This window comes from Gorilla gorilla, chromosome 1 (assembly GCF_029281585.2).
Source record: "Gorilla gorilla gorilla isolate KB3781 chromosome 1, NHGRI_mGorGor1-v2.1_pri, whole genome shotgun sequence".
NCBI lineage: Eukaryota > Metazoa > Chordata > Mammalia > Primates > Hominidae > Gorilla > Gorilla gorilla.
The window spans coordinates 161,433,120-161,455,642 of NC_073224.2; the positions used below are offsets into that span (position 1 = coordinate 161,433,120).

General features: G+C 37.6%; 1 protein-coding gene across 1 annotated transcript in view; it reads right to left on the bottom strand.

The window, feature by feature from the left end:
• The window catches only part of PTGFR (prostaglandin F receptor), a 49,622-nt gene that overhangs the window by 26,229 nt on the left and 870 nt on the right, over nucleotides 1-22,523 (bottom strand). Inside the window, exon 2 of the mRNA XM_004026020.5 lies at nucleotides 20,405-21,274. Within this exon, the coding sequence (XP_004026069.1) occupies nucleotides 20,405-21,202 (798 nt within the window). The 5' untranslated portion in view covers nucleotides 21,203-21,274. The remainder of the gene's footprint in view (nucleotides 1-20,404; nucleotides 21,275-22,523) is intronic.

Here is a 22,523-nt window from a genome sequence, read left to right on the forward strand (position 1 = left end):
CTACAGGCTTAACACCATATGGAAGATGCTAAGGCCATAGGCTTACATACTTGGCAGTGGCCAAGATCTGCCTGAGGCCCTTTGAGCCACAGATGGAGTCAGGGCACCCTGGATGTGGGAAAGAGCATTGCAAGGCTGTGGAGGTCCTCCTAGGTCTCTGGGCCTGTGATGAGAGGGGCTGCCTCAAAGACTTCTGAAATGGATTTCAGGCCTTTTTTCCATTGTCTCGGATATTAGCACATGGCTACTTTTTAGTCACGCTAATATCTCTAGCAAGTGATTGCTCCACAGACTGCTTGAATTCTTTCTCTACCAGAAGATTAAACTGCAAATTTTCCAAACTTTTACACTCTGCTTCCCATTTAAATATAAGTTCCAACGTTAAGTCATTCCTTTGCTTCTCTATCTGATTATAAGTTGTTAGAAGTAGCCATGCCATTTCTTAAATGCTTTGCTGCTTAGAGATTTCTTCTGCAAGATACCCTAGGCCATCACTCTTAAATTCAAATTTCCACAGATGCCTGGGTCATGAACACAATGCAGCCAAGTTATTTGCTAGGTCATAACATGGATGACTTTCACACCAGCTCCCATTAACTTCCTCATTTCCATCTGAAACCTCATCAGCTTGTCCTTCTTTGTCCGTATTTCCACCAGCATTTTGGTCACAACCATGTAATCAGTCTCTAAGAAGTTTCCAACTTTCCATCATCTTCCTGTGTGCTTCTGAGCCCTCCAAACTCTTCCAACCTCTTTCCATTTTACAGTTCCAAAGCCACTTCCACATCTTCAGGGATCTTTATAGCAACACTCCACTCCTGTATAAATTTTCTGTGTTAGTCCTTTCTCACATTGCTATCAAAAATAGCTGAGCCTGGGAAATTTATAAAGAAAAGTGGTTTATTTCAGCTCAAGGTTCTACAGGCTGAACAGGAAACATGGTGCCAGCATCCATTTCTGGTGAGGACATTAGGAAGCATACGGTTACAAAGGAAGGGAAAGGCGGAGCAGGCATTTCACATGGCAAAAGCAGGAGAGAGAAGGGGGAGGTCCCACTCTCTGAAACAACCAGATATCATGCCAGATATCACAACCAGATATCATGAGAGAGAACTCACTTACCAAGGAGTTGGTGCTAAACCACTTGCAAGGAATCTGCCTCCATGATTCTATCACCTCTCACCAGGCCCCACCTCTAATGCTGAGAATCACATTTTAACATGAGATTTGGAAGGAACAAACATCTGAACCATATCACCCAATGTTGGGGGTAGGGGCTGGAGAAAGGTGTTTAGGTCATAGGGGTAGAACGCTCATGAATGGCTTGGTGCCCTCCTTATAATAATGAGTGAGTTATCCCTCTGAGTTCATGCAAGATGGTAGTGAGTAATTTCTTGCTCTGAGTTCATGCAAGATCTGATTCTTTTAAAAAGTGTAGCATCTCCCCTCACCTTTCCTGCTCCCTCTCTCACTTGTGACATGCCTGCTCTGGCTTCACCTTCTACCATAAGCAAAAGCTCTCTGAGGCCTCCCTAGACACTGAGCACAGCTGGCATCACACTTCCTGTACAGCCTACAGAACCATGAGCCATTTCAACCTATTTTCTTTAAAAATTACCCAGTCTCAGGTATTTATTTATAGCAATATAAAAAATGAACTAACATTGAAAATTCATACCATGAGCGGAGTGTTGATATAAAGATCCCTGAAGATGTGGAAGCAGCTTTGGAACTATGAACCAGGCAGAGGTTGGAAGAGTTTGGAGGGCTCAAAAGAACACAGGAAGATGAGGAAAAGTTAGAAACTTGTGAGAGACTGATTAAATGGTTGTGACGAAAATCACAACCTAATGGAAATGTGGACAGTGAAGACCAGGTTGAAGAGGTGTCAGATGGAAATTAGGAAGTTATTAGGAATTGGAGTGAAGGTCACCCATTTTACCCCCTAGCAAATAACTTGTCTGTATTGTATTCATGTCCCAGGGATCTGTGGAAGTTTGAATTTAAGAGTAATGACCTGGGATATCTGGCAGAAGAAGCAAGCGGCAAAGTGTTCAAGATGTGGCATGGCTGCTTCTAACAGCCTATGATCAGATACAGGGACAAAGGAATGACTTGAAGTTGGAGCTTATATTTAAAAGGGAAGCAGAGGATAAACATTTGAAAAAATCACAGCCTAGCCACATGATAGAGAAAAAAAGCATTTTTCAGGAGAGGAATTTATGTGGGCTGGGAGCAACCACTTCCTATAGAGATTTGCATGACTAAAAGGGAGCCATGTGCTAATACACAAGACAATGAGGGAAAAGCCTCAAAGCCATTTCAGAAGTCTTTGAGGCAGCTCCCTCTCCTCACAGGCCCAGAGGCCTAGGAGGACAGAATGGTTTCAGGAGCCAGGACCAGGGCCTCACTGCCCTGTGCAGCCTCACAATGCTACTCCCCATGTTCAGGCTGTTTCAGCTCCAGCCATGGCTCAAAGGGCCTCAGGTAAATCTCCTGCCACCACTCCTGAGGGCACGAGCCATAAGCCTTGGCATTTTCCACATGGTATTAAACCTATAGGTGCACAGAATGCAGAAGTGAAGGAGGTTTGGTGACTTCCCCCTGGATTTCAGGGGATATATGGGGAAGGCTGGGTGCCCAGGCAGAAGACTGCTGCAGGGGCAGGGCCCCTACAGAAAGCCTCTACTAGGGTACTACAGAGGAAAAGTTTTGGGTTGGAGCCCCCATACAGAGTCCCCAGAGGGGCATTGCCTAGTAGAGCTGTGGGAAGGGTGCCACCATCCTCCAGACCCTGGAATGGTACAGCCACTTGCAGATTGCACCATAAGCCTGAAAAAGCCACAGGCACTCAATTCCAACCCATGGGAGCAGCCATGGTGGCTGCACCCTGCAAAGCCAAAGGGATGGATTTTCCTCAGCCCTTGGGAGCCTACCTCTTACACTGGTGTGCCCTGAGTGTGGGACATGGAGTCAAGAACTATTTAAGATTTAAAATTCAATGACTGGCATCCTGGGTTTTGGACTTGTGTGCGGCCTTTTGTCTCTTTCTTTTAGCCTATTTCCCCCTTTGGGAATGAGAATGTTTACCTAATGCTTGTACCACCATTGTATCTTTTCTTTGCTGTCACAGGCTCATAGGTGGAAGGAATCTGACTTGAGTCTCAGGTGAAATTAAAGACTTTGGGACTTTTGAGTTGACACTAGAATGCCTTGAGACTTTTGAGCACTACTGTGAGGGGATTGTTGTATTTTGCAGTACGAGTAGGATGTGAGATTTGGGGGGGCCAGGGATGGAATGATATAGTTTGTGTGTTTGTCCCCTCCAAATCTCATGTTGGAATGTAATCTCCAGTGTTGGATGTGGGGCCTGGTGGGAGGTGAATTCATCCTGGGAGTGGGTCTCTCATGAATGGCTTCATGCCTTCTTTGTGGTAACGAATGAGATCTCACTCTGAGTTCTCATGAGATCTGCTTGTTTAACAGAGTGTGCACCTCCCTTCCTCTTTCTTACTCTCTCTCTCTCGACATATGATGTGCCTGTTCCCACTTCACCTCCTGCCATGAGTCAAAGCTCCCTGGGACCTCAACAGAAGCTGAGAAGATGCCAGCGCCATGCTTTCTCTACAACCTGCAGAACCATGAGCCAATTAAACCTCTTTTCTTCATAAACTACCCAGTCTCAATAATTCCTTTCTAGTCATGCAAAAATGCACTAATGCATTCATCCTCCATGCTTAGTATTTTAAGAGAGTTGTGGCCTTCTAGAGGAGAGGGATAGCAGAGAAGTCCCTCAGGACTTACTAGGTTAGTACCTGAATGCACAGGACATCTTTCAGAGGCATCATTGTGATGCATGATTTTTAATTGGTTGCTGCTTATCTCTTTACACCATTTAGCCAGTAATCTTTGGATGAGTTGAACTGATTTAAGTTTGAATTTTTAGCAACCATGTAAAACAACCCAAGAAGTCCAAGAGAAAGGTGGCATCAATGCTGTGGTTACATTCTAATGTCAATTCATACCTGAGGGAGGTGTTTAAGATGAGAGTGTTGATATAGGTAAAATAGGTCATTCAGTCACCTTTACCACCAAACATAAAATGGCTTGCTAAATCAATGATGTGGAAATCCACAAAAATGTAAAACTATATGAATAAGCAGGCTAGCATTTATATTATGACCATTTAGTTTATACAGACCATCTAAATTGGGCAACTAGCAGAAAGTCAATAGCATGCAATGGAAATTACTGCTACATAGATTGCCATCTTCTCTGCTATCCAGGAAAGCTAGATTTCAGTAACAAAAAAGCCACTATTATAGAAACATTTAAAAATTAAGATGTATCAGAAACTATCTTTTCACCACAATGAATACAAGCATAATGATAGAGATATCAGTCGCTACTTTTTGTTGAAATTTGGAAATAAATTTTTATACTAGGAAATAAGAAACAAGACAGCACTCATACTGTTCTTTATATGCAATTCTAGTCCAGCATTTCCCAAAAAGATGCATTTCTAATATAAGCAGACAAAAAGGATATGCTAGGTTGGAGAAATATTCTCAGAAGTTTCTTCTTAATGCACAGATGTTGAGCAATTCCAAACCACAACTAGACTGGTCTGGATGAGGGATAGGCCAATTACAGGCGTTGATGACCACCATTGTCAGCATCATATTCCTGGTGCTAGGCAGAATGGGCCTACCTTCTACAGTCGAAATTTAGCTATACCCTTCCATCCACTGATTCCTTTCTGATTTAGCAGAACTGAAACAGCTACCAGAATACAGGTGGGAGAATGTAAGTAGTAAAGTTACTGTCCACATTAAAATTTTTTTAATGTCAGAATTCCGGAGTCCAACCAAGAGGCACTGCAAGCATGAGACAGAATGAAAGAAAATATCTATTTGGTCTGTTCGAATATGATGGTCTATATTCCACTAATAAGAATCGCACTAAAAGTTCCTTAGACTATACCAAAATACCCAAACATCTCACTAATTCAATTTTGAAAATCACCTCAGTAAAAAGAATTGACTGTAACATTCATATCAGTATCTTGTAGCCAAAATGACTGAAATGACAAAAATTATATACTAGATTAATTTTCCACTTTAAGGCTTGCCGTTATAATTTATACAGAATATTATGATAAATACACATTTTAAAGTAACAATGACCCCTCTGGGTTAAGAAGGTGATTTTACCTTTACACTTTGCATTCTTACTGCCCAAAATCCCATTGGAACAACTCAGTTAGAAACACCACATATACCCACCAATGCTGGAAAAGGCAGGCCGGACTGTTGAGAGTGGATCAGAGACAGAAGTCAGGGGAGAGTTTGAACCACATGAATTTCTCTGAGGTGCACAGCAGGGAGCTAGCACTTGCTATGGGGACAGTGACATTCATTCCTAGGCTGTACTTGGAGCAGTAAAGGAGGTCATGACAGCTACACACTCCTAATGAAGGGCATGATGATTCAAAAGAGAGCAGTGCCTCAGGTAAATTTGGACTACAGTAATACGCATGAAAAGAAGCTGTTCAGCAAAACCATGAAGTTTCCAGCCACATACCAGAGGAAAAACACTATTATTAAATTTCAAAACATAAAGAATGCAATAAAAACAGAATACCAAATCTGTCTAGGCAATTTTTGTAGAAAAGAATAAAAATATACATATGATGCATGAAAAGATAAGTTTTATGAATAATAAATCAAGCAGCTCTGATATATTTGTAATAAGCATTTCATAAGGAAAAAACAAAGTATCCAGAAGCACAAACAGAAAAAAAGAAAATAGAACATTTCTGTGAGGTTAAAAAAAATCAGGTTAAAAAAGTATCCTGAGTATAAGCAAAATGTAATAAAAGTATTCCCACACTGAAACAAATTCCAAAGACCATCCTATAAGTAACTACACAGGAAGGAAAAGAATTAAATTGGTTTCAAACTCCTTCTTTATAGAAGTAAATGAAGAAAACAAAATAGAATAAAGTCAGCAAGGTCTTTAAGGGAAAATAATTTCGATATAACAACTCAATAACCAGCAAAACTATTGACCAAGATAAGTACATTTTCAAACATGCTAGTTTGAAGACAAGCCTCATCCTTATTCTTCACATTAAGAGTCTAATTTCATACTTCAGCAGTCTAGAAATCAATCAAAATACCAAACATTAGAATGGAGACAATATGATCAAAAAGAAATTGCAGCAGTAACAAGCCAATAAAACAAAATGTCAATCAAATTCTACATAATTTTTCAATTGTTTTTAGTATGGTTATGAAACTTATTTTATTCAACATTTTACAAATTTTCTTGAATACTCACTGTGTGACATGTCCTGTATTAGGCTCTGCAAATACAATGATTAGCAAAGTAGACATAGACTATATCCCTATGGAACTTCCAAAAATATCAAAAATAATTTTATAAAATGGAGAGGCATTAATTTTTCTAAAAAATAACAATTCAAATCTAAAATCTAAATGTGGTATTTCATTCCAGTATGGCCAAATAAGCTCCTATGGAACCAAGCTTCACTCAACAGCTATAAACTCTGTGCCAAAAACAAAAACGAACACACTACCTGAAGACACTGGAGAATAGCCTAAAGCAGGCAAATTCTTGAGAATAATCAATTATTCTCTGGGAAAAATGATGAGTTTCCTATTCCATAGTTTCCAGTCTGAAAACACACCCCAGTCTGTGCCATGCAGAGTAGCTAAACTCTGATACTAAACCCACAGTCTTTCCAGCCTGAAGAATCAGAGGACAGAGTTCTCCTGGAAACAAAAGAGCCAGAGAGGGGAAGCTCCAAATATTATATATAAATTCTGACCAAATCTTGGGCTGACCTTTGAATCATGCATGTTTAGGGTAGGTTCCATGTAACCTAGCTAAGGATAAAATAATTTAACTGGTATTTGAGCTGCTGTTTGCAGTTTGAGTCTGGTCAAGTCAACTTCCTGTTAAAATAGAAATATTAACACTCTTCAGAGGAATAAAATAGAATGCGGAGTCTCCCTAACATAACATTCACAATGCCCAAGATACAATTCAATAATGTTCAATAAACAAAGAAACAGGAAACTGTGACTTGCTCTCAAAAGAAAATAGAACCAACAGAGACTGACTCCAGGATACAGAAATGCTGGAATTAGCCAAAAAGAACTTTATATTCTTAGAATATTAAGATATTATATCTTATTCAAATATGCTATTGTATTTATTAGGTTATTACATTTTATTAGACTGTACTCAGTATCCTTGACAGTATACATTTAGTAGCAAATTTTTACTGAGAATTTACTTATTAAAATAGAAAAAGGTAAAAAAATCAAACAAACCAATCACTAGGAATAAAACTAAAACTGTCAAAAAATGCTGAAATAATGTCAAATCATCATAAAGCAACTAACAGCCAAATTACTTAAATTATTCTAGACCTGGAAAAATAAGAATTTCCCTACTGGTTTTTAAAACTGGAATAATTCTAATATTAAAAGTAAAAGAATAAAATAAAACAGGGAAATTACACACCAATATAACTTTTTTACACACAAAAATAAAAATAAAAGATTTTTTCCAAAAATATATACAAATAGCCAACAAGCACATTAAAAGATGCTCAACATTAAGAAAATGTAACTCAAACTACAATGAGTTACCATGACATCCGCTAAAGCCATTATAATAAAATATAAATATAAATAAAAAGAGAAAATAAAAAGTGTTGGCAAAAACTGTGGAATAATTGGGACACTCGCACGTTGCTGTTAGGAATGGAAAATGGTGCAGCTGCTGTGAAAAGGTCTGGTGGTTTCTCAAGAAGTTAAACAGAATTACTATATTACCAACAATTCCACTCCTAGTCATATACCCAAAAGAATTGTAAACAGGTGTTCAAAAACTTGTACACAAATGTTCATAGTAGCATTATTATTCACAATAGCCAAAAGATGGAAATAGCCCAAATGTTAATTGACTTCTGAAAAGATAAACAAAATGCAGTATATTGATACAAATGAATTTACTCAGCTACAAAAAGGAAAGATGTACTGACCTTGCTCAGTGTAGATGTAGATGAACCTTGAAAACCTTATGCTAACCGAAAGAAGCCAGACACAAAAGGTGACATATTGTAAGATTCCGTTTATGCAAAATAACCATAATAAACAAATCCAGAAAGAGAGAAATTAGTGGTTGTCATGGACTTTGGGGTGTGGGGAGTGACTCCTGATGGATACAGGGTTTTCTTTTGGGGATAAAAAAAGTGTTCTGTACAAGATAGTGGTGACAGCTGCACAACATTGTGAATGTACCAAGTGTCAGGAATTGTACACTTTAAAATGGTTAAAATGGTAAATGTTATATTATGTAAATTTTCCCACAATAAATAACAAATGTATCAAGATCAGTGCTTTCTTTTATACTTGTATATGTAAAAGAAAGTAATGATTATATTTACAGTAGAAACAAAAATTTTAAAAAGTTAGAATAGGCCAGGTGCGGTGGCTCATGCCTGTAATCCCAGCACTTTGGGGGGCCGAGGTGGGTGGATCACCTGAGGTCAGGAGTTTGAGACCAGCCTGGCCAACGTGGTGAAACCTCATCTCTACTAAAAATACAATAATTAGCCAGGTGTGGTGGTGGATGCCTGTAATCCAAGCTACTCGGGAGGCTGAGACAGGAGAATCACTTGAACCTGGGAAGTGGAGGTTGCAGTGAGCCAAGGTCACGTCACTGCACTCCAGCCTGGACAACAAGAGCAACACTCCATCTCAAAAAAAAAAAAAAAAAAAAGTTAGAATAAAAGTGCTATAAAACTAATGCAACTAATTTGCCTCACTATTATGAGGAAAGTTACAAAATTTTTATTCAAAACATGACTTTGATAATAAGATAGATTGTGATCGAGATAAGAAACACTCTATACTAAAATTGATAAATTGTACCCAAGTCTAAATAAAATATAAAGGTGATAATTGTACATAAAGCTAACACTAATTGTACATAAAGATCAATAGGATAAGATAAAGGATCCAAAAATATCCAAGCACATGTTAGAATGTTATATATAATAAAGGTAGGAATTTAAAACAGGTTGCAGGAAGAGCATTCAATAAATAATTTGAGGACAACTGGCTAACCATTCAATAGAAAATTCAGATCATTAACTTGTAAATCAAACCAAAGTAAGTCGTAAATGTATTAAAAACATAAATACAAATGATGAATGGGGAAAATTGCTAGAAGAAAAAAAGAGGTAAATACTGATATCATCTCAGCCTGAGAAAAGCATTTTTTAAACATGAAACAATCAGTAACCACAAAAGAAATTATTAATTCACTACTTTTGTAAACTCAAATACTGAATTAAAAGGCAAACAATAAACCTGGACAAACAACTGCTTTTATAACAATTTATTTTATAAGTATTTTTATATATCAGAATTATCTGTTCTTTGCTATCCAAAGAGTTCTTGCAAATCATTTAGAAAAATACAAATACCTGTACATTCACAAAAGGGATAATGCCCAACAACTGTAATAAAAAATGTTTAACTAGTCTATTAATCAAAGAATTAAAATAATGTACTTTCCCCATTAGCTAGATAAAAGGATAGATGCACCCAGAATACTAACAGTAGTTATCTCTGGATAGTGGGATTTGGAAGATTTTTTTTAAAAACTTAATATGTAGTTTGCTATAACTTTTTACAATGAAATTTTATAGCTAAAGAAAATATTATATTTTTTTCAAATAGCTTGGGGAATATAATACATGAAATTTAACATTCCTCAATAAAGGAGAAGACGTCTGTGAAAATAAAAGGAGGTCTCATCTTTCCAACAGAGTTCCCAAAACATGAGAGTGCCTCTCTTCACCCTCATACCACCAGCTTTCTGCTGCCCTAATTGCCTTGTTTTCACCCTTGCGTTCTGTTTCTCCTTCACTCATGTGACTTTTATTTTTCCTTCTATTTTCTGGTCCACAGCCACGGTCATAAATGCAAGAAGCAAAATAAAGGAATATGTAATAACAATAACAACCAATATTGATGCCACTGCTGCTACAACAATGTTCTTGCTGTGTATTTACTTACTAATTCACCTTTGTGATCAGAGGTTCCTTCAGTATTACTAAGCCATTACCTCCCTGACCTGCTCCAAAGTAAAGCCAGAAAAATACAAATAGCTATATTTACCCCATAGTAAAAGTGGAAAAAGTAGGCAGAGGAAGCATGTGGAGTTTGGAGAAGAGAATGCAAGATCACAGACAAAATGAAGGAGATAGAAAGCATGAGTCTTATAATTTGTCACAGGAATATTTTCCCAGGTCATGTCTCTGTCTCTATCCTTTACCCTCCACCTGGAGAGACACCCACCAGTTTCCTCAGCAAAGTCTGATGAAAGAATAAATCAATGAATAAATTATTCATGAGTGAATGAAAACATAAATGAACTTTTTTGTTTTCTTCCTATTACTCATATTCACAGCAATTTAATGATTTAATTGTTTTTCTTTATTTCTAAAACTTCCTTGAATTCTTAGAAAGTGTTAGGAGCTTTTGTAATGCTTCATTTCACCCAAAATTTATTTCTCTTCTACATCCTGAGTCAGTTTCCTTAACAAAAGATAGTATAAAATACTAATTTGAATTATTAAATTTTTATTATCTGACTTAATTTTTCTACTCATATTTTATTACTTGAAAAATTTTATTTTAATATTAACTTATTATAACCTGCTGTATTCTAATCCTGTTAAAGCCTGGCCCAAATACTAAACAGTTTCTCTTCTCATTTTCGCACTTCCATATCTCTGGGAATTATATGCATTATTTTCTCATTGGTTCTTACAGCTTACATTAATTGACTTTCGATTACATTTATTTCCAGTAATGTTTCTTTGTAAATGATAGCCCAGAGAAATTTTTTCCTTTTCATAAGCTGTCACAAATAATCTCATCCACAAACATTCATAATAAAATACCTGCTATTCTGTTGTAACAAAAGATAGAATCGTTATATTTCAGTTTCCTGCATATCTCTTCTCTTTTTATCTTATAAGTACTGTTGTTTAAGGCCATAGACATTATGAACAGTTAAATTACAGTGATTATTATTCTAGTATCTAGAACAGTGCCTGACATATGTTAGATGCCCAATAAATGTTGGTCTAATCAATAAACAAATAACCACTTACGGATCACCAATTAGAAGTGAAAAATCCCTCTTATAATTCCCATTATTCATTTAATAATTTTAAAGTGTCTTTGATCGTCTCATTGACAAAATGATTAGTGGGCAACATTATTATTTAATAGTAACAGCAACAACAATGAGAATAGTATAATAACTGAAGCATATGGTACTTGTTATATGTCAAACACTATTTTAAGTGCTTTACAAACATTATTTAATTCTCACAACCACCCTATGAAGTGGATACTATTACTACTTATTTCACTTTATTTTACTTGCTTTATTTTGCTTTATTACTACTTAATTATGAGGAAACAGAGGCACAGAGTGGCTACAGACACATGGCCAGGAAGTGAAAGAAACAGGACTTGAACCCAGATTCTTAAACCACTACACTATATTGCTTCTTCAAAGGCTAATAACTTACATCTTTTGCTTCAACTAAATTATAAGTTCCTTGAGGAAAGATCTTTATCCTTTACTCCCTGGTACCACTCACAACTCTGATCTAATAATTAATACCTCACAAATTATCAGAATATTTAGGAGGTTAGCAGGCAACATCTTTACTTTTGATGAGATAGTGAAATAAGGACCTATAATTTGAAACTTGGAGTGGAAATGTTCAAGTTTTCTGAAGCTATGAGCTTCTTCTCTCTTCCTTTCTACTGCAACCAATCCTTCTTAATGGAAGAGAAAATGGAAAATATCTGAACTAAACATAGATGATTATTTTTCATTGGGATGGTGGGCAGCATTAATACCAATAAACTTTTCGAGTATTTTTGGATTTTGTTGTACATTTACTATGTGCCAATCACTCTGTGATGAGACTTTAGGGAAATCAAATTATTTAATCTGATAGTACATCTGAGTTTACGATTATTATAATCACGGGTATGCACAATTGTCTTAGAGTAACTCTAAGGTCATAGCTAAGAAGTGGTGAGGCTGAGATTCATGCTCCCCGCCTATACTCTGAATAACTACACTATTCTCAAAGGAATACTTGACTTGGGACTATGCACAAAAAGCTAAAATAATTCATTTTACATAATCCAATTGTCTCTGTCTCCTTCACCATCACACCACGGCCACACTCCATTTCAGCGTTCCACAGTCTGAATTTCATTTGGGATACAATAGCTGAGGAGGAGTGAGAAAAAAACACCTCCCTGCCTATGTAAAACCACAATTGTATTCACTCTTCTATGGCATTAGCTGTGTTACACCCAGAAAAGAGGACAGACAGGAGACAGGTTTACACAAGCTCTGAAAAGTATATTTACAAGTATCACAAGACAAATTTATCCTATTGGATGAAGTCCTCTCTGAGTACAGATAAATGACACTGATGTATCAGGTTAAATTGGGGTGGCTATACATGCCTTCCAAAACAAATATAAATGGAGTACATTTTATATACTTCCTATAAAGATAAGTCTTAAGCAAATAAAGCTAAAACTGGCAACCCAAAGAGCTTTGGGACACATCAACATCTTGAATTGTTCTTCAAATGTTTTGGAGCTTAATGAAAAGCCCAAAACCCTTTAAGCCAGAAGATTTTTATATCCTTGAGGGTATAAATTTAATACACATGTTTCTGATTCGTTTACACTTAAGTCATTCAAGTAATGTTTTGTAAGTGTCGTCTCGATGTCTACGATATCTTTGGGCATTTTTATAAGTCTTTCTTCTTAAAAAAAAAAAAAGGTCATGTTTTTCTAAGAGTAAATAAGTTTAAAATAACAAAGTATTCCAGATCACTGTGCTCATCCAAAGCAACAAATTCTTGAGTAAATTCTCATCCTAGCAATGTCTTTTAAAAATGGATTGACATTTGCCAATTTTATACCATACACTTTTATGGAGGGAGATAGTTTTATACTTAAATGAGCTCAATTCCATATACATAGCCTGCACATAGCTCATATATTTATCAAATAACACTGTAAACCAATGTGTAATGCACTTTATATGCAGATAGTACATGAACAAATAGACTTCTGGAAGGTTGTCCTAAGGTAGACTCTGGAGGCAATAGACTTTGGGGCAGAGATCTGCACGCAGGAAGCTTTCCAGAGTGTGAAGTGGAGAAGGAAGCAGGATTGGGTAGGAGAGGAGCTGCAATGCAGTTGCAAGGAAACTCCTCAACAGATGCCTCAGCAAGCCCTGAAGCATGAATGGACCTTCGGAAATATCCCAACAAGGCAAAGGAACAAGTTCCCTGTATCCCCACATCCACCAGTCACTGCACATAGACTGACCCCAAGAGACAGGGACACAATCTTGGACAAAGCAGCTACTTTCAGCTAAAGGAAATTCCCTTGAGAAAAGGAAGATCTGGGTGGAGTACCACAGTGTCCGCTAAAAAGGTCTGCCGGATTTTTTTGAGAATTAATCCTCCATGAATATAAAACCTACCTAATCTTTTAGTCTGATAACAGTACAGGTTAAAGTATATACATTCACTTAATCAGCTGGTAAAGACATGATGTAAGCAAGCCTGCTTCAGACAAATTTCCGTATTTACCATAGAGCTTTCATTTTATGACAAGGAACATGCAATATCTGGAGGTCTTTACTCAAAGTAAGTTCTCCTCTTGTCCCCCGACATGATTCTCTCAGAGATAAAATACCAAAAAAAAAATACATTATGAAAAAAATGTGTGGCTGTAGAGAAAACATCAGTGTTAAAGACTGGGGATAAATTAATCCACATTTCTGTTACCTAATATTTTCCTTTGCCTTTGATACTTCCCATTCAATACTTGAGTCATTATTTTATTCATTCAATAAACATCGATTAATGGCTCATTATATTTGAAATTAAAACATAAACTAATAATGTAGAGTAAAGCCACCGAGCACCATTTGGAATAACAGAGAAAACATATAAACAAATCATTGTAATATCATAAAATAAAATACCAAGCCTAGTATGTCCATGAAATTCCTCTAGATGCTGACAGAATTCCTAAATTCTCATTCTGGATTCAAACTTCAGAAAGTCCAAGATTCTCCAGGACATTACTTCCAACTTACATTCTTAGGGAACTCCTGAACACAGAATTTCTCCCTCTCAGACCTCTCCAGCTTAAATCACAATTCAAAGTACTACAGGTATTCCCAGGGGCTATCAACCAGGTCCTGACCTCCTCAGCAGAGCTAATCCAAAGTGGAAATGAGGTAGTCAACAACTGGGTCCTCCTTTACATAAGATTCATTTGGCAGACTCTTACTGACCCCAACTATATGCCAGGCACTGGTCTAGGAGCTGAACACAGAACAATCAGCAAGGCCCCTCCCTCAGGAGCTTACGTGCTAGGGGCAAAAGCCCAGCAACAACCAGATAGACAGAGAAATATGTATTATGTTATCACACCCTGCTAGGTCCTATGAGGGAGATAAAGCAGAGGAAAGGAAGAGAGGAAAAGAGAACAGGAACTTTTTAAGATAGCCCAGATAGAGGAGGGGATATTTGAGAGAACAGAGAAGAAAGAGGGAGAGAGTCACGTGGATGTTAAGAGGAGAGTGTTCCAGGCAGGAGAACACCAAGGCTTGGGGACAGGAATGTGCTCCCTGATCTCCCAGGGCAACTCCTCTTCTAGCTATGGTTGGTCATTCACCCCATGGCACTTACTTCATGCCTTCCCCAATGTGAGAAAGCCGCCTGAATTCCCATGATTAAACTACATTAATGTATCTCTAAAATATGTCTTTTCTGCTAGATATGAATTTTGAGTTGTTTAGGTCTAAGTTACAAACTTCACAGGAGTAGAACCCAGTTGTCATCACTCCTGTATCCGGACAACCTCACTGCTGCTTCCATGTTCCAAACAGAGGGACACTCCCGCTTCACAAAGAAAACTAGCTAAAACGATTTATGAAAATATTGCCTCTGAAATCAGCAGAAATCCAAGAGTGAACCTGAAAGACCTATATTCCAAGATCTAATATAAGACTATAGAACAGTCCATTTTGTTTGTTTGTTTGTTTGTTTTTAGAGTCAGGGGATACATGTACAGGTTTGTTGCATGGGTATATTCCACGATACTGAAGTTTAGGCTTCTAATATCACCCAAGCAGTGAACACAGTATCTGATAGCTATGCCACCCACTAGAATCTCTCTTATTTGATCCAATGGCGATTGGTTAATTTTTTAAATTTGGGAAATAATTTAACATTTATGTGTGTATTTGTATATATACATACACACACAGGTATGTATGTACACATCTACACTTTTATGTATGTACCTAAATATATAAACAATATATATACACACTACATATATATATGTACACATTTATATTGTACATGTGTAATTTTCCACATTATCTCTTCACTTGAAATATATAAACATACATCCATTCACCATCGTTTGGGTATTGAGGCAAGTGCTCAAGACACATACATAGATTTCCATTACACCATTCTTAAATATGATGATGGGGGTCAGCCTTTCAAAGAAAATAATCTTCACTAATAGTCAAAATGTGCTATGATGTCATGTTACTCCATCATTTGTCATTAGCCCTTTAAGACCTGGTCATTATGAAGCCAATACCTTTAGTAATTTCAGTCAAAGTTCAATTAGCCACCCAGTTCTTTGATCTATATCTAACAAACACCTTAGTGACCAAACAATGTTTAACTATGTTGACTAGAAATATTAGCATAAGAGTAACCTTAGGAAAATCAAGCTCCAATTCTACATTTGCAAGAGAACACATTTCTTGGGTAAACTCGCCTACATAAGAAATCACTTTGCTCTTTATGTACTTTATATTTCTCTTTCCCATTCAAAATTATTCTGTATCCCTGAAGAGAAGGTAAAACAAACATATGGCCTTCCAGTAAAAGACAGCTGAAGTTTAATAGCGTCCTAAGTCTACCGTTGGTGATTAGGGAACAGATTAAAATTACCATTTGGTTTCAGAGTTTGCTTGGCTGTTAACCTACAAAACTCAGAATCCATATACTGGTCAATCATTTCCAATCTTTTGACATTCATACTACTTAAGTTACAGTCAACCAGTCAACAAGTATTTATTGCTCTGCCAAATAGGTGAACTACGCATAGCACTAATAATTAATTCCTTTTAGGCTTGCATATTCTAGAAGTGGAGCATTAAAAAGAATCATTACCCATATAAAAGTAGAAACAAAAGAATATTGAGAAAATGTTTCTCAAAAGTGCTGGTGAATCTCTTTTTTCTCCTTCACAATAGAGACATCAGGAGAATGTGTTCAATATTTATTTATTAAGGAAAAGTGATTCATCTAGGAAGAACGCAAGACAATTTTATAATTGCTGTTTCACTTTCAAAGATGTTTAGAATTAACTTGTTGCTAAATGGAACTGTAAGATAATAAGCGTCGGTTGTAGTTTCCTGTATTTTTCAGTTAGCATTACAATTAAATGAATGTGAATGAATTAACTGTGTTTAAAACTACAAAACCCAGATATTGTAAAAATTTAAGTAATTAACAAGTTATATTTTAAACAAATGTTATGTTCGTACTACATTTCTACATTTCAATTACTAGGAGGAGGAAAGCACATTTTCCCCTTTTGGAAAAATAAAACACATTAAATGTTTTAATTTAAAACATTTATTCTGCATGATCCTGTAATGGTGGACACATGTCATTCTATGTTTTCAAAACCCATAGAATGTACAACACAAAGAGATAGCCCTAATGTAAACTACAAACTTTAGTTAATAATAATATAGCAGTGTCAGCTCATCGATTCTAACAAATATGCCACAACAGAGCAAGATATTAATAGTAAAGCTGATGGGGTGGGGGAGGGGGAGGGAGTATTTGTAAATTCTCTCTACTTTCTATTCATTTTTCTATAGACCCAAAACTACTCAAAAAGTAAAATAGAGTCTATTAACATGAGAGAGAATTCAAACATTATGATCATTTTACCTTTGTATTGATTAAAACTCAACAAATTAATAAAGTACCAGCTTTGACAAAAGCTTAAATATAAATTTCAATATATACATTTCAGTGATTTTGGAAATTATGCCACTATTGACAAGTTTTGATGCAGTAGTTCCTGTCAAGCACAAACACCATCATCTCCACCTTACTCCTTTCCTCCTTTTAGTGCATGTACCTCTACCTTCGTTCCAGTTTGAGACTTGAAAATGACTGTGAACACTGGCCAAAGAGTGTGTGCAGATGTTCATTCAAATACAAATCCAACAATTCACAGTTAATCAGAGAGAAAAGGCACATGGTATGAAATAGGGCATTGACCTGGAAGCTGTCACTATTACAGCACAACTATGGGAATCTAAAAGCTTGGTTTCAGGGGTATTTTTAAAAATCAGAAGCTTTTAAAATACAAGGTGGGCAGGAAAATAATGGCTCAGTAATTAATATCTATTAAAATCCTCCTAGATATGTGAGAGAGAAAAAGATAAAATTTTCAACTGAAGTATTAGTACTGGATGTTATTTTGAGATTCTTAAGCCCGTATTTTTATAAGGTTGTTTATACCTGTCTGAGGACCCTAACTTAATCCCCAAGGCACTTGTGTACAGACCACCAAAGTTCTGACAAAATCTTTCAGTCAGAAATTTTCATGAAGACTCAACTCTCCATAAAAGAAGCCAGGAATGCAAAGAATGCTTAAAACAACTCAAAATATCAGCCCATAAAGTAATACCTGTGGTGTATCTACTGCCCATCTAACACAGAAATAATTTTCATGCTAAAAGTATTGATACATTGGTGACACAGATGTATCAATAATTCATAGTTAAAGAGAAAGTGGACCTCGGAAAATGTTCTGTAAAAATGAAACTTTGTTTCCAATAGGAAATATGTTTAAAATAGGAATTAAATTGTAATATTTATTCCAAACCAAACCAAAATTCCAGGAATGGAAATTAGGGAAAAACATACATTCAAAATATCCATGCCAAGAGTCTGAAATTTTGCTTCCTTCCATAATCTTGCAGGAGTAAGTCTATGACTCCTATTCCTCAAAGTAGAAACCCAGTAACTACACAGAATTTTTAAGATGCCTCAGAATAAACAAAAAACAAAATACAAGTGATTACCTCAGTTGTCCGGATTATGTCTCTCATTTATTAATGCTTCACTATTTCACTGTTTTGAGGTATTCTTCAGAGACACAACCTTCATTGTAAAAGTTTATTTAAACATTTTTAGCCACTTCTTTTCTCACTTTCTTTGTATGTCTTTCACCACCCCCAAATTCATTTCAACTCACTCAGACTCACTTTTTAGTTTTAAAAGCTACTTTACTTCAAAGCTTAACTACAGAAAAATAAAAACCATTAAACTCAGGAAATTTCTTTAGTCGAGTGACATACATTAACCTCCTCAAAAATAAACAATGAAGTGGTTCCAGTGTTGTTAGAAATGGTTTCTGTTATTCAATTCACACAACAATACTTTAATCACAGATCAGACTCTTACTGGGTTCACCCAAGGCCTCCTCAATTGACAATTATTAGGTCTAAAAAGGTTGACTTGCCATTGATAGACCCACTCTCCCCTTGGGTGAGCTCTTATGACCTGGCCAACTCAGGAACAACACAAAAAATATTTAAATGACTTAACAATTCAAGAAGCCAAATTCAGGTTGTGAGGCAATAATATGAATAGAAATTTTTAAAATATTAGAAAAGTAGAACTCCCTTTGTAAAATAAACTCAACTCTATCATAGACTCTGTCTGCAGTAGCAGCTATCACAAAGTTTTATGTGTATCAAAATCATCTGGATCGTTAATTAAAACTGCACTAGTGGGCCGGGCGTGGCGGCTCACGCCTGTAATCCCAGCATTTTGGGAGGTCGAGGCGGGAGGATTACGAGGTCAGGAGTTTGAGACTAGCCTGGCCAACATGGTGAAAATCCGCCTCTATTAAAAATACAAAAATTAGCCGGGTTTGGTGGCACACGCCTGTAATCCCAGCTACTCAGGAGGCTGAGGCAGGAGAATTGCTTGAACCCGGGAGGCGGAGGTTGCAGTAAGCCAAGATCGCACCACTGCACTCCAGCCTGGGTGACAGAGCGAGACTCCATCTCAAACAAACAAACAAACAAAAAAAAAACCTGCACTAGCAACAATTCTTGGGCAATGAGCCTGTTTGGAGCCTAGGAAAAATGCATTAGGAACACGCACCTTCATTCTACCAGGTAAGGTACAACCACTACCTTTGTCTTACCTCTACCTTTGCCTTACTTCCATCCTACCTGGATTGCTATCTCTGGATGCCCTCCCACTTCCCCATTGTTACAGACGAGGGAAAAAAGAAAATCTTTGCTGTCACTTGCTCCCTACAGAAGGGTTTTTTTTGTTTTTGTTTTTGTTTTCTTTCATGGCATGTTGTCACTTCTTACATTATAAAGCAAAACATTAGAAGGAGTTAAGGTCATACTTATCTATCATAAATATGATTTTTGTCTTCTATCTGGAAAGTGATATGATTTATGTTTGTTTCTAATAGCTTCACTTTAGCTTTCATTTCCAAATGAAACTATCAAGCTATCACATATAGATGCTAGTTAAATTAAAATGTTAAATGAATGAAACAAAAAGGGAGGAATCTCTGGCCTTCCTGCCAAACATACCTCTCCCTGGACTAATGGCATTGTTCCTGAGTTAGTGAATTACTGATTTCTTCACTTGAACTATCCATGCAGTACACCTGAACTATCCAGCTATCTCAATTCAGCACCACCCTTTGCAGTTCTGGTCATTACATGCTTTGGAGAACCCAGTAGCTAATATGCCCTGTTTACAGGTTAAAAGTTCATGTGACTTTCTATCAAGACTTACTGCAATCTGTTCAAATGTTGTTTTATAGTTGGTCATTTTGTTCACATTTTAGAAATAATCATATTCAGTATGTTAAAAATATGTAACTTCTGTTAGAACTACACTGCTTTGCAGGAAGCTAACACTATGGTTAGAATTGTTTAGCAACACATTTCTTTCACTTCAGGGTTTGTGGGAAAGTAACCATATGTGTCATATGTCATGTAATTCTAAGCCAGAGCTGAGTGCTGAAATAAATTTTGAGTAGGGATCATTCTCAGCATTTAAAAGACTGAACTTCCAGATAACCTTGACTTGAACATGGATTAACCCAAGAAAGCAGAAGTCAAAACTTCAGGCTCTTACCAGAAATGGGCTCCAACAAATACAGGAGACACACATTATCGCGAGGAGCTGGATCACCATTTCCAAATGATGAGATCTGCCTTGTCTGTGCTGCTGACTTTTAAATTTAACTCTTAAAAGTGTAATTCCTGTGATTGCATTGCACAACAATGAAACACCAAGGGCTAGGAGCCCCAGAAAAGAAAAAAGTAGAAGATAAAATCTATCTTCCCAGTCTTTGATGTCTTCTGTGTTGTAGAAACACCAGGTCCTCGAAGCCTGAATTTTATAGTCTCGATGTCCAAGGATGGGCAGCAAAGCTATAAAAACAGCAAACAAGCACACACCACTTAACATCATTTTCACATGTTTGGATGTAATTTTCGTAGAATGAAATATTGGTTTTGTGACCCCAATACACCGCTCAATGGCCATCACACTGCCTAGAAGAAGTGGGCACAGACCAGAAAACACCATGCAGATACCAAAAATACTGCAAAGGACATTTGATTGGTCAAAGCGGATCCATTCTTTATCAGAAGCATATACAAATACTGCTATGGCTCCATTGATGAGATGGCCAAAGAAGTCAGTGATTACCAGGCCACTGGCCAAAAGCAGGAACGATGCCTTGGACTTCTGTCTAAATCTCTGATATGCCTTCATGAGAATGGCGATGGCCAGGCTGTTTGACAAGATTCCCACTGTCATGAAGATTACTGAAAAAAATACGGAAAGCCGGTTTTCCGTCTGGCAGGTTGTGTTTGAAAGAAGCGCAGCCGCAGGAGACACTAGCTGTTTGGAATTGTTCATGGACATTGTTGTGGAGATAAAAGCCAACCACTCAAGTCATCTCCCTCTCAAAACTGTGCAGGATTGCAGTCCAGACATCTGTAGGATAAAGGGAGAGGAATTATGAACACCGCATTACTGCTCATCTGACGTTTATGACTGACGTGCCCCAGCACCCGGTGGTGGGATGGGTTTTATCTGGCCTATCATAAGCAAGGTTGCATCATACTGAAAGCAGCTCATATCTGCCTGCGGTTCCACATTTCATTTTCAAGGTGAAGAAGCTGTCGAAATTGAGACCCCTTGGTTAACTTCTGTGGCCCCTCTGCAAATGAGCACCTCCTCCTCCTCCTGAATGTCCCCCTGACATGTCACTGATACCTTAAAATTTTCAAATTTTACAAAATCGCTACCAAGATTAGATTTAAACCCAATAAGGTTTTTAAATCGTAAGTCAATTAAAAAAGAGAGAGAGACCTTTTAAAGTGTCTGCTCTTTCCTCTGGTGGGCTTTGCCCCAAACTGCAGATTATTCCTCAGTTGAATGACCTGCTTGTCAGGCAGACATAACTATCTCCAAACTTTGGAAAGGGACCAACAAGTTCATTGATGTTAAATGCAGATTTTCTGAATATGTTTCTAAGCATAAATCAAATAACAGCAAACCACACACACGTTGAACCCATGAAAAGCAGAGTGGTGAGTCTCTGGGAAGGTTTTCTGGTCTAGCTGCCCCTGTGTAGAAATTCTGATTCGCGATGAGGAAGGGGGCAGGCCACGCTCACTGTGCACCTCGGCCAAGATCCTGTCCAGTTACAGCTTCAGAGTAGCAACATTCAAGGCGAAGTATTTGCTTGTCACTCTTTCCCTAGGGGGTTGAAGCCTGAGGCACAGACACTGGATACACAAGGCCATGGCCACTCTTCTCTGAGCTAATTCGATTGGCGTTTCCCGAGCAGCTAGCTTTCCCGGAGGCTGGGAATTCCGGAGCCAGCCTTTCCTGCGCCCAGCCCGAGTGGGACTGCCTAGGCTACCCCCAGGACGGTCGCCTCCCCCAGGTCTTACTCACAGTTCGACTTTCGCCCGTTACTATCCCCGCCGCCCTTCGGCCTGGCCTCGCAACATTCTCTCCAAACTAACGAACTCGCTGAAACTTTCTGCAATTGCTCAAACGCCAAAGGGCTGTTTTCTCCCTCATCCCGGGCACGGGGAGTGAGGACGTGCCCGGGTGAGGAACTCGAAGTGCCGCCCGCAGGGAACCCCGCAACGGCGAGAAGCGGAATCTGTGCCGATTTCCCTCTTCTGAGACCCTTTCTACCCAATCCCCCGCAGAGCAGCTCAGAATGGGG